Source organism: Cnephaeus nilssonii (assembly GCF_951640355.1).
Source record: "Cnephaeus nilssonii genome assembly, chromosome: 13".
Taxonomy (NCBI): Eukaryota; Metazoa; Chordata; class Mammalia; order Chiroptera; family Vespertilionidae; genus Cnephaeus; species Cnephaeus nilssonii.
The window spans coordinates 7,703,448-7,720,532 of NC_137084.1; the positions used below are offsets into that span (position 1 = coordinate 7,703,448).

Genomic DNA, 17,085 nt, shown 5'->3' on the forward strand with positions numbered 1-17,085 from the left:
TTAAAAAGTATAGTTTAGCACCAGCTGTTTTGGCTCAGTGGATAGAGTATCAGCCTGCGGACTGAAGGATCCCAGGTTCGATTCCGGTCAAGGGCATGGGACCTTGGTTGCGGGCTCCTCCCTGGTCCAGGCTCTGGTTGGGGCTCTTGCAGGAGGCAGCCAATCGATGTGTTTCTCTCACATTGATATTTCTCTGTCTTTCCCTCTCTCTAAAAATCAATGGAAAAATATCCTCAGGTGAGGATTATTTTTAAGTATATTTTAAAAATAATGAAAGTGAATGTCTTCTCAGAGAGTCGCCGTGGTTTCCCACTTCAACAGAGCTCGGACGAACCCGGCGCTCACCCATCCCAGCCAGCCACCCAGATGCAGCCTTCGCCACCTCCTCACAGCGCCTCGGACAGCCCCAAGCCCTGCCATGGCCACCACCATCCCAGTGCCACTTCTCCTTAGCCACCCACCATGACGAGACCACACAACGAGGACCAACAGCGATGCTGACCATGGCGACAGCGACTACCACCGCATCCACCTCGCCAGAACTACTACCCGGATTTGGAGGTGCCATCACCCAGCAAATTAACGGCAGCTCCCCACTTCTTACATCTACTTGTCCCTGTCTTACTACTTTGACCGCAATGACATGGCTTTGAAGCATTTTGCCAGCCCTGGCCAGTTTGGCTCAGTGGCTAGAGCGTTGGCCTGCTGACCAAAGGGTCCTGGGTTTGACCCCGGCCAAGGGCTTGTAGCTTGGTGGCAGGCTTGGCAGGCTCCATCCCTGGTAGGGGTGAGTGCGAGAGGCAATCAACCAATTGTCTCCCACATTGACGTTTCTCTTTCTATCTCCCTCTCCCTCCCTCCCTCCCTCCCTCTCCCTCCCTCTCTCTCTCTAAAAACCAATTATGAAATTAAAAAAAAAAAAACAATGCAAGTGACTGTCTTCGCGGAGAGTGGCCATGGTTTTCCACTACAACAGAGCTTGGACGAACCCGGGGCTGTGCCCATCCCCGCCAGCCGCCCAGATGCAGCCTTCGCCACCTCCTCACAGCGCCTCGGACAGCCCCAAGGCCCCGCCACACAGCGCCCCGCAGCCGCCTCTCCCTAGCCGCCCACCAAGATGACCACTGGACAACGATGGCGGTAATGACGACCACGGCGTCAGGGACCACCACCACACCTCGCAGAACTACTGCCTGGACTCGGAGGCCGCCATCAGCCCAGCTCAGCCTGCAGCTCCACGCTTCCTGCGTCTGCCTGTCCTTCTGCCTGTCTGCCTGTCCGTCTGCCTGTCTGTCTGCCTGTCTGTCTGTCTGCCTGGCCGTGTCTCACTACTCTGACCACCTTGACGTGGCTTTGAAGAACTTTGCCGAATACGTTCTCCCAGCCTCCTGGAGCGAGGGCAAGAGCTGAGAAACTGGGGGCGCTGCAGCCCCGCGGAGGGCGCGCCTTCCTGCAGCGTCTCCAGAAGCCGGACGCGCTGGCCGGTGGGCTCTGAGGGGTCACGGGTCCATTCCACGGATGGAGGGCTGGCGGGTGCGATTCCGGTCAAGGGCACCTCCCCCGCCTCCCCCCGTTGCAGGCTCCATCCCCTGGTCGGGAGTGCAGAAGGCAACCAATCGATGTGCCTCTCTCACATCCATGTTTCTCTTTCTCTCTCTCTCTCTCTCCCTTCCTCTCTATCTGAAATTCAATTGAAAGTGTATTTTTAAAACACAGTGAAAGGGACAGTCTTCATGGAGAGTCGCCGTGGTTTCCCACGTCAACAGAGCTCAGACGAACTCGGCGCTCACCCATCCCAGTCAGCTGCCCAGATGCAGCCTTCGCCACCTCCTTACAGCGCCTCGGACAGCCCCAAGGCCACTGTCCCAGTGCCACCACCATCCCAGCGCCCCATCCCACTGGCCACCATCCCAGCGCCCCGTCCCACTGGCCACCATCCCAGCGCCCCGTCCCACTGGCCACCATCCCAGCGCCATGTAGCCGCCCACCATGATGACCACGCAACCAGGATGAAGAGGGCTCGGCAATGACTCCCATGATGACGACGATGATGACGGCAATGGCGGCGATCACGACCACGGCAAGAGGACCACCACCGCACCCATCTCGCCAGCGGGCTCGAACTACTGCTCCGACTCGGAGGCCGCCAGCAGCCCAGCTCAGCCTGCAGCGCCCGCTTCCCGCTCTGCCTGTCCGTGTCTCACCGCGTTGACTGCGATGATGTGACCACGCAACGAGGACGGCGCGGCAATGCCGACCACGGCGACAGCGACTCCCCCGCATCCACCTCGCAAGCACCAGGACTTCTACTGCCTGTCGGTGTCTCACTACTCTGACCGCCATGACGTGGCTTTAAAGAACTTTGCCAAGTACGTTCTTCCCAGCCTCCTGAGGAGAGGGCGCGAGGGCTCGCGGGTTCGATCCCACGGACCGAGGGGCCACGGGTTCAGTCTCATGGACGAAGGACCACGGGTTTGATTCCACGGACCGAGGGTTCAGTCTCACGGACGAAGGACCACGGGTTTGATTCCACGGACCGAGGGGCCACGGGTTCAGTCTCACGGACGAAGGACCACGGGTTTGATTCCACGGACCGAGGGGTCACAGTTCGATCCCACAGACGAAAGGCTCGCGGGTTCGATTCTGATCAAGGGCACGTACCCGGTTGCAGGCTCCCTCCCCCGGTCGGGGTGAGTGCGGGAGGCAACCAATGGAGGCAGCCCGTGTCCCGCACACCGATGCTTCTCTTTCTACCGCCCTCTCCCTTCCACTCGCTCTAAAAGTCAATGAAATATCTTTAAATAATGAAAGGGACAGAGAGTGACCGTGGTTTCCCGCATCAACAGAGCTCGGACGAACCCGATGCTCACCCATCCCAGAGCCACTGCCATCGCCACCGCCATCCCAGCACCACTGCCCCGTCCCAGCGCCACGCAGCGGCCTCCCCTGAGCCGCCCACGTGATGACTGCACAAGGAGGAGATGACTGCACGGCAGTGACGACCGCGATGATGGCAGCAACGATGGCGATAAGGACGCGGCGAGGGGCTGCCACCACCCACCTCGCCAGCGGCTCCAACGCTACCCCGACTCGGAGGCCGCCCGCAGCCCGGCTCCGCCTGCAGCCCGCTTCCCGCGTCTGCCGGGCCGGGTCTCACTACGACCACAGTGATGTGACCGCGCAGCGAGGACGAGGACAGCGCGGCAATGCCGACCGCGGTGGTGACGGCGCGGCACTAGCGGCAACGCCGACCCCAGGGATGACGGGGATGACAGCGCGGCACCGGCGGCAACGCCGACCCCGGGGATGACGGCGCGGCACCGGCGGCAACGCCGACCCCGGGGATGACGGCGCGGCACCGGTGGCAATGCCGACCACGGGGATGACGGCGCGGCAATGGCGGGAATGCCAACCAGGGCGACAGCGACCATCTCCGCAGCCACCTCGCTGGCACCAGGACTGCTACCCCGACTCGGAGGCCGCCCGCAGCCCGGCTCAGCCTGCAGCCCGCTTCCCGCGTCTGCCTGGCCGGGTCTCACTATGTTGACCACAGTGATGTGACCGCGCAGCGAGGACGAGGACAGCGCGGCAATGCCGACCGTGGGGATGACGGGACAGCACCGGCGGCAACGCCGACCCCGGGGATGACGGCGCGGCACCGGCGGCAATGCCAAACGCGGGGATGACGGCGTGGCGACCACAGGGATGATGGCGTGGCGACCACGGGGATGACGGCGTGGCGACCACGGGGATGACGGCGTGGCGACCACGGGGATGACGGCGCGGCACCGGCGGCAATGCCGACCCCGGGGATGACGGCGCGGCAACACCGACCACGGCAACAGCGACCATCTCCGCAGCCACCTCGCAGGCACCAGGAGTGCTACCCCGACTCGGAGGCCGCCAGCCGCCCAGATCAGCCTGCAGCGCCCCGCTTCCCGCGTCTGCCTGTCTGTCTGCCTGTGCGTCTGTCTGTCTGTCTGCCTGTGCGTCTGCCTGTGCGTCTGCCTGGCCGTGTCTCACTACTCTGACCGCCGTGACGTGACGTGGCTCTGAAGAACTTTGCCAAATATGTTCTCCCAGCCTCCTGGGGGAGGGCGCGAGCTGAGAAACTGGAGATGCTGCCCCGCTGAGGGCGCGCCTTCCTGCAGCGGCTCCCGAAGCCGGACCCGCTGGCCGGTGGGCGCAGTGGTCAGGGCTGCAGCCCGTGGACAGAGGGCTCGCGGGTTCGATCCCACGGACCGAGGGGTCACGGGTTCAATCTCATGGACCGAAGGGTCGCAGGTTTGATTCCATGGACCGAGGGGCTGCGGGTTCGATTCTGGTCAAGGGCACCTACCCGGTCGCAGGCTCCCTCCCCCGGTCGGGGTGAGTGCGGGAGGCAACCAATGGAGGCAGCCCGCGTCCCGCACACCGATGCTTCTCTTTCTACCGCCCTCTCCCTTCCACTCGCTCTAAAAATCAATTAATTTTTTTAAATAATGAAAAGGACAGTCTTCGCCAAGAGTGGTCGTGGTTTCCCGCATCAACAGAGCCCAGACGAACCCGGCGCTCACCCATCCCAGCCAGCCGCCCAGATGCAGCCTTCGCCACCTCCTCACGGCGCCTCGGACAGCCCCAAGGCCCCGCACCGCGTCCGTCCCAGCGCCCATGTCCCAGTGCCACCACCATCCCAGTGCCACGCCACCACCACCATCACCACCGCCATCGCCACCGCCACCACCACCATCCCAGCGCCACCACCCCGTCCTAGTGCCCCTGTCCCAGATCCACTGCCATCGCCACCGCCATCGCCATCGCCACCATCACCACCACCATCAACACTGCCACGGCCATTGCCACCGCCACCATCCCACCACCACTGCCCCCGTCCCAGCGCCACGCAGCGGCCTCCCCTGAGCCGCCCACGTGATGACTGCACAAGGAGGAGATGACTGCACGGCAGTGACGACCGCGGTGATGGCAGCAACGACGGCGATAAGGACGCGGCGAGGGGCTGCCACCACCCACCTCGCCAGCGGCTCCAACGCTACCCCGACTCGGAGGCCGCCTGCAGCCCGCTTCCCGCGTCTGCCTGGCCGGGTCTCACTACGACCACAGTGATGTGACCGCGCAGCGAGGACGAGGACAGCGCGGCAATGCCGACCCCGGGGATGACGGCGCGGCACCGGCGGCAATGCCGACCCGGGGATGACGGCGCGGCACCGGCGCCAATGCCTACCACGGCAACAGCGACCATCTCCGCAGCCACCTCGCAGGCACCAGGACTGCTACCCCGACTCGGAGGCCGCCAGCCGCCCAGCTCAGCCTGCAGCGCCCCCCTTCCTGCGTCTGCCTGTGTGTCTGCCTGTGCGTCTGCCTGTCTGTCTGCCTGTGCGTCTGCCTGGCCGTGTCTCACTACTCTGACCGCCGTGACGTGACATGGCTCTGAAGAACTTTGCCAAATACGTTCTCCCAGCCTCCTGGGGGAGGGCTCGAGCTGAGAAACTGGAGATGCTGCCCCGCTGAGGGCGCGCCTTCCTGCAGCGGCTCCCGAAGCCGGACCCGCTGGCCGGTGGGCACGGTGGTCGGGGCGGCGGCCCGCGGACGGAGGGCTCCCGCTCCGTTGCTGGCCCGATCCCTGGCCCTGGTCCAGGCGCGTGTGGGAGGCAACCAATCCGTGTGTCTCTCTGACATGGATGTTCCTCTCTCTGTTTCTCCCTCTTCCTTCCACTCTCTCTAAACATCAGAGGAAAAGGTGTCCTCCGGTGAGGACTCACAGCCACAGAAAGACAGCAGCCCTGCCGCCGGCGAGGAGGGGGGGAGCGCGGAGTGTGCGTGGTGCTTGGGGAAAGGGTGACTGTACTGGACTGGCACACACTGCCACCGACAAAAGCGTGACGTCACGGAGACGCACTGCCTGAAGGAGCGGAGAAATGCATCCGAGAACTGGGTGGGTCCCGCTCCAACCCGGCAGGCGGGCGCCTCTCTGACAAGCACCCCCCGGAGACAGACAGCCCTGCCACGCAGCCCAGGCGGGTGACCCGCAGCCCCAGGCGGGTGACTCCGTGGTCACCGAGCCATATGTGCGTATTGAAGTTACCTTTCCTATAACTCGTACCAAATCATCCACTCATGTCTTTCATTTGTCCCATCCCTTCAGATAAAGTAATTTGCTACCAAAATAAACCAAACCAACCAACCAAACAAACAAAAAAACCCCCCAGAAGTATGTTAACATTGTTAATGTGCTAACTTGGACATTATCCAGATTCATCTTTTCTATTTTTCTGAGTAGTCCCTGTTTGTACAGTGAATATGAGATTCTCATAGGAGCATGCAAAAGTCCAGTAAAAGATATTTTTTGGAAGATGAAATTAAATAGGCTTTGTATTATTTTCTTCTTACAATGCCTCTTCATTTTCAGTTGATTTGTTTTAATCCAACAAAAATCACAAAACATTTGGAATGTGGACAAAACAAGCAAGCAAACAAAGCCGTTCTCCCACCCCTCTGGCCACCAGATGCAGCCTTCTGTATTTTTGCTAATTTTTGCTAATTTTGTTACATTGTTTCCTTTGAGTTTTCACATAAAAATAATCTGGGGGGTGGGGGGTACACAAAAGTGCCTATACAGTTGTTCATATGGAAAATAATGCAATAATTAATGAATAATAATACAAGAATAAACTCTGGGGCAACCCTTTTCAGGACCCCTCTAGCGTGCCGAGAGCTTTTGTTACCGTCATAAACTTCACTTCCCTTTTGCTTAAAAAAAATAAATAAAAATAGCCCTAACCGGTTTGGCTCAGTGGATAGAGCGTTGGCCTGCAGACTGAAAGGTCCCAGGTTCAATCCCAGTCAAGGGCATGTACCTTGGTTGCGGGCACATCCCCAGTGGGGGGTGTGCAGTAGGCAGCTAATCAATGTTTCTAACTCTCTCTCCCTCTCCCTTCCTCTCTGTAAAAAAATCAATAAAATATATTTTTTAAAAAAACTAAAAGAAATAAATAAACTGTGTTTCCCATACTCACAACTGTAAGCCTACTTTTGTCGCACCGAGTGTGTACAATTTTATGTCCACTTAACATTATATTACAAATACTTTTGAAATAAGGGAACTCTTATTATTATAAAATACATCCTTTGACCATAAACTGTGTCAGCTGAGAGAAAGTGAAATATGCTCTCTCCTTGGGCTTAGGAGACCAGATATACATGGTGAAGGGAAACACGGCCGATTACGGGATAAAACTCCTGGGCATGAGAACTTGTGCTGTCAAACCTCAACCTGAGGGACTCATTCGGGCGAGAGGGTGTCTATTAAAGCCCGAAGTCCGTTATATAATAAAGTAGATGTCCCCCTTGCGTATGTTAAAAGGTTGGCAAATTAGTTCGTTTACCTCCTTTTGCTTATGTAGACACGTTTGCGTGATTAAAATTAAATGTGTATGGAAAGTTTGATTTCACAGAAAAGTTTCTACATGGATCACCGTAATTTTAAATTTATGCTGAATAGGCCAAGGAAATGCGTGTATTCGCCACTCACCTCCAATCAGCACATGCACAGGGCTCGGCAGGGGGGCAGGCTCAGCGCCCCTGGGAACAGCGGTGCCAAAGGTCCAAGGTCAAACATGGGCGTCCTGCTCGCGTTACAAAAGCGACAGAAAGTCAGCCCCGAACACAGGACCAAGTACTGCGCGACGCGGTAGGACCGCGTGCTGATCATTTGCCAAACATTGTCTACAAGCGCTGACTCTTGGATTTAAGTATGTAGACTGTCGTTGTAGATATGTAGTGTTTCTTTATGTCGGCAAAATTACTAGTGGTTTTTTTCCCCCAACATATGGCCTATTTACTAAAATTTGTTTAAAATAACAGTGAATTAACAACAAAAAATAACCTGTTTCATTGTAAGCAAATCTTGGTTTAAAGGATTTTAAAATGAGCAGGGTGTTCATTTTTGCATATGACGTATGGATTGGAAATGTGGCCGTGAAACCCCAAGTCCGATAAATCGAGGTCCGCAAAATCGAGGGTTTACTGTGCTGCCCCGTGGAAGTGGCTCGGTGGGTGGAGCACGGTCCAGTGCACCAAGGGTGGCCAGCTGATTCCCCAGCAGGGCACGTGCCTGGGCTGCGGGCTCCATCCCCAGTGTGGGGCGTGCAAGAGGCCGCTGGTCCATGATTCTCTCTCATCATTGATGTTTCTCTCACTCTCTCCCTCTCCCTCTCTCCCTCTCCCTCTCTGAAATCAGTAAAAACATAAAAAAAAAAAAAAAAGAACCAGGTGGCAGGTGGTGGCACAGACACCCCCACCCCTGGGAGCCGGAGGGCCTGAGGCCAGCATGGCTGTTTGCCCACAGCCCCCCGTCATCCCCACGGAGCGGGTGACCAGGTAAAGGCGCTTCTTTCCACAGCTCTAAGTCCTTTCACCAAAACGGGACCAGAGCTGGGTGCGCGTCCCTCGGTGTGCAGTTGAGGAAGCGGAAGGGCAGAGCGGGCAATGACCGTCCCGGCCTGGCTGCCCTTCCTCCCGTCCGCCGCGGAGAGGGAGGAGAGGCAGGACCCAGCTCTGCTGCGTCCCTGGACCCCCTTGCAGAGGCTCTAAAGGGTTCCCACGTGGGGGACACCCCTTCCTTTTTTCAGTGGCCTCAGCTGGGGACCTTCAGTGTCTGCCTTCCCAGAGCTGTGCCCTCCTCTGGCCTGGACCCCACTCTGGGCTACCCCTTGGGGCCACCCCCCACTCTGCCCCATCCTGCAGGCGCTCTCTCCTCTCCCCTGCTGGGGTCCTTCTCGGAGCCAGACCAGTGGAGTGTTGCCCCTTCCTCCTTCTGCCCTGAATACCCCCTCCCCAGTTAGAGGGCAGCATCCAGAAGGCCTGTCTGGGGCTCTCGCTAGTCCACCACAGAACCCCGTGGGGTCCCCGCCTAGGAAGTACCCTCATCACTTGGTGGGAGGCGCTGGTCCAGCAGACCGGCTTCTTGGGCTCCCGAGAGGTGGGCTCCCCACGTGGGCACGAGTGGGATTCCTCTCGGGCCTCGGTTGGCCCATCTATGAAATGGGAGGATGAGTATCCTGGCATGTGGGAGGCAGAATAAAGATACGAATGAATATTATAAATACAGTAAATTCCTGATACATTTTAATGTCAGTCTGCAGAGGGATGGCGTGAGCCTTCCTCCCCCTTCTCCCTCCCCCAGGGTCCTGTATCCGAGGTTCTGTGGCCTCCTGGGTAGCTTGTCTGCGAAAGTGGGTGGGTGGTCGGCAGCTGATCAACCATCGGATGAGCCCACGCACCGGGCCAGGTGGGATCATGCCCAGAGCCACCTCCTGCCAGAGCGGGCACCCGCCAAGGTGCTTTGGACTGGCTCCTGCCCCACTCACACCGCCACCGCCTTCGCCATCCGATCTCTGCTCCTGGCCATCCACTCCTTGCTGCCCTTCCACGGGTGCTAGAACATTCTTCCCGCGAACCTTCATTTCCCCACTCGGTGGTAATAATGATGATAAGGACTCACTGTGAGTCAGACCCTTTTCTTAGGTTATCACTTTAACTCTTAAAAACAGGCCTCAGAGATGGATTTCCCCAACATGACTCACTGAGGCTCTGGGCCGGCTCCCGGCTCCTGAGGGGCAGCTGTCAAAGTCAGTCCTGGGACTGACTGCCCCAAGCTGCTTGCCAGCCACGGTCTGGTCCAGCCACCCTGCCTCTGCCTACCCAGCTCATTAGAGGCGGGTGCAGCTGAGCCCCTCGCTACCCTGTCCTCCCCCATCACTTCGCCCCGTGACCTGGCTCTAAAGCTAGGGCTGCCAGAGCAAACACAGGACACCAGCTCAATTTGAATTTCAGATGAACAATGGGTAATTTTTTTCTGTTAGTAGGTCTCAAAAATCGCATGGGAAATGCTTATACTAAAAAAAAAAAAAATGCATTGCTTATTTGAAATTCAAATGTAATGGGGCCTGCTATGTTTGCTAAATTTGACAACAGTACCTAGGGCAGGGGAGGGAGATGCAGCCAGGGGGCAAGGCCAACTTCCCAAGAGGAGTGGAGGCCCAGCAGTGCCTCCCCCACCAGCTGGTTAACCCACCCATCTCAGCTTGGGGGGGGGGGGGGGCGGGGTGCAAGCAATCAAAGGCTTATGGGAAGCAACCCAACTTGCTTTATCTCATTGATGGATGAGTGGGGAAAGAAGTGCCCTAACCGGTTTGGCTCAGTGGATGGAACATCCGCCTGTAGACTCAAGGGTCCCAGGTTCAATTCCGGCCAAGGGCATGTACCTTGGTTGCGGGCACATCCCCAGTGGTGGATGTGCAGGAGGCAGCTGATTGATGTTTCTCTCTCATCGATGTTTCTAACTCTCTATACCTCTCCCTTCCTCTCTGTAAAAAAAAAATCAATAAAATATATTTTTTTAAAAAAAAGAAGAGGTGGTACATATATACAACGGAATATTAGTCAGCCACAAAAAGAATGAAATCTTGCTATCTGCAACAACACGGGTGGACCTAGATGGGGTGCTGAGTGAAATAAGTCAGACAAAGACAAATACTGTATGGTTTCACTTATATGTGGAATCTAAAGAACACAATAAATGAAAAAGCAAAACAGAAACAGACTCATGGTCATATTATCGACACAAAGAACAAACTGATGGTTGCCAGATGGGGCGGGGGTGGGGGTGCTGGGGGGCTGGGTGGAAAAGGGGATGGGGCTTAGAAGCACCAGTTGCCAGCTATATAACAATCATAGGGACGTGGAGTGCAGCACAGCAAATGTAGTCAATCATATTGTAATAACTACGTACGGAGCCAGGTGGGCACTAGACTTATCAGGGGATCATTTCAAAAATTAAATGTCTAACTATGCTGTACACCTGAAACCAATATAAAGTATTTAAGTTTTCTTTTAAAAAATATGTGTGTATTGACTTTGGAGAGAGGGAGAGAAAACCGTGGATGTGAGAAACATCAGTCTGTTGCCTCCCGTACAAACTCCGGCCAGATACTGAACCCGAAGCCCCGGGATATCTGGGGGAATCGAACCAGCGACGCTTCGGTGCACAGGATCACGCTCCAACCAACCGAGCCACACTAGTCAGGGCCCAATATAAAATATCGAATAGCAACTATAATGAAAAAAGAAAGCTTGCAGAAGGCAGTGCCGAGTCCTGGACGCAGCAAAAACACGGCACCACCATCTCCTCCCCTTCGCCTCCCTCCTCCAACATTCCTGTTGGTAACAACGCACCACTTGATACAAACTCGCTTTAATGTAAAAACAAAAAACAACCCAAATTCATGTACACACATAAATACAATTTGGGGGTATAAATAAAGTAGGGAACTAAGGAGATGTGCCTATTGAACAAAATAAGTTAGTCATAAATATCACGTTGGCAACTAAGTGCTGGGAAAACTCAACGTCCTTGCTGCTTTCACACGCTACTGGCAAGATGTGGGGCCTTCAAATGGACCGCGGGCTTTACCTAAGGTTGGAAGCTGCCCGGCCCCCGCGGAGTGGCTCGGTGCCCGGGCAAAAGGGCCAGGACACGGAAGCAGCTTCTGGCGCCTGCTCTTTTCCAGGTCAATATCCACAGCGCTCAGGTAGGAGGCAGAGCCCCAACGTGATGGGAGAACTGGGGGGGGAGGTCAGCTGAGGAAGGGGGAGGGTCCATCTCAAAGGGCCGAGGGGACTGTGCCTCGGAGCAGGTGGCAGAATGGCCGGTCTTAGGAGGGGGACCGGAACAAGCACTTGGGCGGTGTGCAGGAGAGGCCCAGGGGAAGTAGGTGAACCAAGTAGTCTGGCAGGTTCTCCATCCCAGAACCAGCCAGTGTGGGGAGTTCTCAAGTTCTCCCCCGCTGGAGGGGAGCCCCGGAAGCCTGCTGGGCCATGCCGGCACCCGGGTCAATTCTGTCCTGGGGGGCTTGCAGTGGAGACCTGGACCAATTCTCATGTGTGGTCGGGTCATTTCCGCCGCCACTCGGAGCTGACCACTTTTCTCCTAGCTGTCCCTGCCGGAGGTTATGGTGAATGTGCGGAGAACTTCAGCCTGGCTTCAGAACTCCCCCAGAGACAATGAGTTCCCCGTCGGTGGCGGCGTTCACATAGAACTGGGGCAGCACGTGGGAAACAACGACCAAGTTCAGGGTAGGGAGCTGGGATAGCACCTGGGAGGCAGAGGGGGGTGAAGGACTTACAATTTTATGATCATACAAGTCTATCCCCTAGAAACGGGCACAGCCAAGGTCAAACTGTCTACGTACAAGTTCTACACGTTTCTTCCTAGAGCTACATAGAACACGGGCCCAGGGCCACTCTGCAAGCACCACAGGCCTCGGGGTCCCGGCCTGGGAGGAGGCCGGAGCCTCGGTTATTTCTGGAAGCTGGGGCTTTTCACCAGCTTCAGGCTGCTGGCGATCCCAAAAGGGTCCATGCTGTCCGTCTCCAAGGGCGAAGGAAACGCGTCCGGCTCCAAGGGGCCCTCGCGGGGCTCGGGTTCCGCGGGGCTGCTGGGCAGCATGGGCAGGAAGTGGGACAGCGGCAGGAAGCCCCGGGCCTTGAACAGCTGCCTCTGCCGGGCACTGCTCAGCGAGACGGGCAGCTGGTGCTTCTGGGACCGGTACACGTTGTAGCCGTCGGGGCGGATCTCCTCCTCGAAAGCGCAGTCCTCGGGCGAGAACTGAGGCTGCGGAGAGAACAGACAGCCGTGAGCTCCGGTGGGCACCCCTTCCAGCTCTCCGTCAGGCCTGTGTGAGCCAGTGGTTCAAGGCTGTAGAGCAGGATATGAAACACCAAGGTACTGCGAGTACCTATTTTTATACAGAGATGTATGCTTACTACGTTTCAATATACATTTGTAGCATTTTTATCATTTCATTTCATTTCATTAATTTTATTTTTCAATTGCAGTTGGCATACCATACATTCGTTTCAGGTGTACAACAGTGACTTATCTTTTACATCATTTACAGAGTGATCACCCTGTAAGTCTAGCATTCATCTGGCCCCATCATTACAATATGACTGACTGTATTCCCTGTGCTGGACCGTAACGTTCATGTTATGTATATGTTAAATGCATTAAATGTATATGCTAAGTATATGTACTTTATATAGATTTACATCTGTACTTTTTATACCTTTGTAATTTACAGCCTGCAAACACGCACACACACTTTGGGTAGATTCCATGACTACTCAACATCTGCATATACTTTGCATTGATCCCTTACATTTTCCAGGCAATGCCACTTTTTAAACGTAGTCTTGTTCTGAGCAATAATGTCCGTAAAATCAGAGGCATGGTATCTCTTTACAGTAAATATATATAAGTATTGACATTAAAAGCTCCCTCGAAGTCCACTGGCACGTTGGGAAACACTGCTGAACTGTTGTGCTTTAGGATCCGTCTTTTAATTAAGAACCACCCATAATCTGACCTGGGACCCAGATTAAAGACTAGTCCCCATTTGGACCCGAATCACTGAGAGGTCCTTAGGCCTTTTTGTCTGGTGCCCCTGGGAGAACCATCAGCCCCCTCCAGTTCCATCCAGGCAGCCTGCCAGGATCCTGGAGATAAAGCCATCCCCCTCCCCCCCCCAGGCCTAGGACTGCGCCTGCACCCAGCAGGGGGTGGGGTGGCCGGAAATGTGCGGGGGAGGAGGAAAACCAGGGCCAGGGCCCAGACCATTCATAGTTGATTGAGAGGTGTCAGCGGGCAAGTTCTGTCTCCAACTCCAACTCGTGTCATTACCCCTTTGGGACCCAGAGGACCGCCCACGACCGGGAGCCAGGAGGGCTGGGCAGTAAACAACCCCAGGAGGCACCCAGTCTCAGTTCTGCCCAAGCCAACAAAGGTCGTTGAACTGCAGGTGGGTGATCGCTGTGTTGATAAAGGCCCTGATAAGGTCCCGCAGCCCAGGCACGGGGATAAAGCCACCAGACAGCAGGAGAGGTAAATACAAATAGATAAATACACAAGGCGAGTAAAACCAAAGGATGGACTCCAGTAGTTTACTTCGGGAGAAGCTAGCATCTCACTCTCTTTTCCAGACAAATGAAAAGATTTCAAGTTTCTAGGAGAAAGTGGAATGTCTTTTCTTGTTTGTTTTTTTTCAATCCTCATTTTTTGCTAAACTATGCCCATGGGATCAAGAGGCAGACTGGATTTTTAGGTGGACCCCACCCCCGCTTTTGGATTAGGAGAATGGTAGGTTAGACCCACCAGCTCCAGCAGGCCCTCCTTCCATTCTCTGCCCACCCCCCCACCCCCCCACCCCCCATAAGTTGCAACTAAGGGTTTGAGCGGCTCGGCTTTCAGCAAGCACATCATCTCCTTTGCCTCCATTCGTGTCCTTTTTCACTCAGGACGCCGCCACAAAACCTGACACAGGGCTCCGGATAGATGGACTAAACAACCCTCAAAGCCACAGCACAATTTTGGGAAACTAAAAAGATCCGTGCTGCCCGGGTGGGGGTGGGGAGGGCAAGGAAGCCCTCCCGGAGGCGCAGTCCCCGCCCCTGTGCCTCCAGTGGAGCCCCCAGGCCCACACACAGTCTCCGCAGTGCGGCCGGGGAGGGGGGCTCCCTTTGAACTCTCGGTCTTTGTTCCGGGCACTTCCTGCCCTGAGACTCGGTGGGCAGCTGGGCCATCCCACCCCTAAAGGCATCTGCTGCACAGGTGAGCTGGACACCGGGATCGACCCGAGGGGGAGGACGCAGGGAATATTACTCGGATGGGCCTGCAAAAAGTTTTCCTTGTCGATAAAAGTTAATTAAAAAACATCGCCAATCCTACAGGTCACTTGCCCCTGAGTTGTCTGAAGAGGGACCTTTTGTAAAAGATCCGAATTGTAGATACACCCTTTTTCTTTGTTAAATACGGCGGGGAGGGGGGCCGATTCGAGGACCACCCAAGAGCAGGCCCAGCCTGGAAAGGCCCGAGGTGGGTTTTCCTGTTTCATATCACAGACAGCCAAGTGACCGGGCCGGCCTTCGGCTCAACTGTAAGTGTAAAGGGGGCTTTGACCCATTCTCCCGCCACTGGGCCGCTGGCCGGGACCCTAAACTTCCGCAGAAAGACGTCGGACGTTAACTTAGTCCGGCCCTTGCAGCCAGCCTCCCCCTCGGAGCTCCGAGCCCCGGGAGCGGGAGGAAGCCGAGGAACCTTGGATCGGATCCAGCGCCCCTCCCCCGCCCTGCTGGCCCCCGTCCAAGCGCCTCCCGCCTGTGGGCGACACCTACCAGCCCCAGCATCCTGCCGTCGCCTCCCATGCAGAGGTACAGGGCGCTGTGCACGCCCTTGATGGCCACTTTCCGCAAGGCGACTGCCCTGATTTCCACCAAACCTGATGCGAGAGAAGCAAAGAGCTGCAGCCAGGACCGCGGGACCCACGATAGGTGGATGTGGTCGGTGCCCGTACCCTGCCCCCATCTCCCCCATCTCCTCACGATATTGGGGGCCCAGGGAGGGAGTGGGACGCCGAGGTGCCAAGTCCTGGGATTCCCACGAGTGAAGGGTCTGTAGGAGCCATAGGGGGTGGTCAGGGGAGGGTAACCCATGGGTGTGGTGGGTCCACGGACCCGTGCCCCCTCCCCCAGTCCTCACGCTGTCGGGGGACCCAGGGAGGGTACAGAACGAGGATGTGCCCAAACCTGGTGTTATGGGGAGTGGGGACCCCGCGGGAGTAGTAGAAGGAGGTGAAGGACGGAAGGGACCCTGGGCAGGAGGGGGACCCGGCGGGCACTCACTGTGCGCGCTCTGGCCCCGCGCGCAGTCCACTGCGCCGTCAGCACGGATGCGCAGGAAGCAGCTGGAAGGGCCGTGGGGGCCGGAGGTATACAGGTGGCGCAGGCGGATGGACTCCCCCCAGCCGTAGTGCACGTGCGGCCCAGCGTCCGAAAAACCTAGGGGCCCCCCGGCTGAGGCCAGCCAGAGGCTGGCCAAGACCAGGGCTCGGGCCACGACGCATCGGCTCCACGCGCTTTGCATGGCACCTCTTTCAGGCTCCGGGGCGCCGTTCCTGGCAGCTGGGGGGTGCGGGAGTCTGGGCGGCAGCTGGGACGCCCTGCGGGGCTGTGCGTGAGGAGGTGGGGTGTCCGCAGGGCGCTCCAGCCAGCCGTCCACTCTGGGTGCGCTGCTCCGAGGGCGCCGCGGCTCCAGGCTAGCGGCCTTATATAGCGCGTCTTACCCTCTCGGCGGGTGGGTGCCCCTGACACCCGAGCATTTCTTATCAGGATTGCATCAGGCCCCCGCCCCCCAACACACCCACTCACACCCCGCCTCCAGCCCCAGCCCCCTCCCGGGGCCCTGCCCAGTGATCCCGCCCAGGTCGCCGGATCTGGGGGCGGAGGAGGCCCCAATTCAGTGTTCAGAGGAGCTCCTCCCCGCGGATCGGCGGCGGGGTGGGCAGCCGGGTCGCTCTTGACTGGGCGAGTTTGATTTTATAAAGCAATAAAGGAGATGACGGGGCCCCGCCTGCAGGCTGCGGCTCCCCAGAGAATGCGCTCGTCGTGGGGCGCTAGCTGGGGCGGGGGCAGGAACGCCAGGACTAGAGGTTGGGGGGCACTGAGCTTTGCATCCCTCACCCCCTGTCCGGAGAAACGTTGCCTCCCTTTAGGGCCCTCTCCCCTTAAAAGCCCCATTCGCTCCCTCCCGCGACCGTGCCGACCCTCCCAACCCGACGCGGGGGTGTAAGGCCGCGCGCAGCCTTCCTCCTGCGGCTCGGACCCGCTCACGTTCTCCCAGCTTGTGTTCTCCAGATCCTTGCCCCTCCTCCACCCCGGCCCCCTTTACTTCATAACCATAAATTGTACCCCGACGGGGGGGGCGGGGCCGGGCTCGAACCCCGCCCCCAGAGAACAATAGGGCGTCGCGCGGGAGCCGCTAGATGGCGCTTCAGCCCGGGTTTCGGCTCTGCCTGCCGCGCTCGCGGTCGTTGTGCAGGGGCTTCTGGGGCTCGGGGGGCTTGCGAGCTCCGAGTTAGAAACTGACTTACAGCTCAGGCCCGGGCGCTGGCAGAAAGGGGGGGGGGGGGCGCCTCTGTTTCTGTCGTTGGTGCAGTCCGTGGGTCCCTGAGCACAGCGCGGATGGAGAGCTCG

General features: G+C 57.4%; 1 protein-coding gene across 1 annotated transcript; it reads right to left on the bottom strand.

The window, feature by feature from the left end:
• Positions 1-12,355: 12,355 nt before the first annotated feature.
• On the bottom strand, positions 12,356-15,976 carry FGF19 (fibroblast growth factor 19; the record flags this gene model as incomplete). Its single annotated transcript, XM_079786887.1, has 3 exons — positions 12,356-12,670; positions 15,229-15,332; positions 15,736-15,976. The coding sequence occupies 3 exons, from the start codon at positions 15,974-15,976 to the stop codon at positions 12,356-12,358; spliced, it is 660 nt and encodes a 219-aa protein (XP_079643013.1).
• Positions 15,977-17,085: the final 1,109 nt, after the last annotated feature.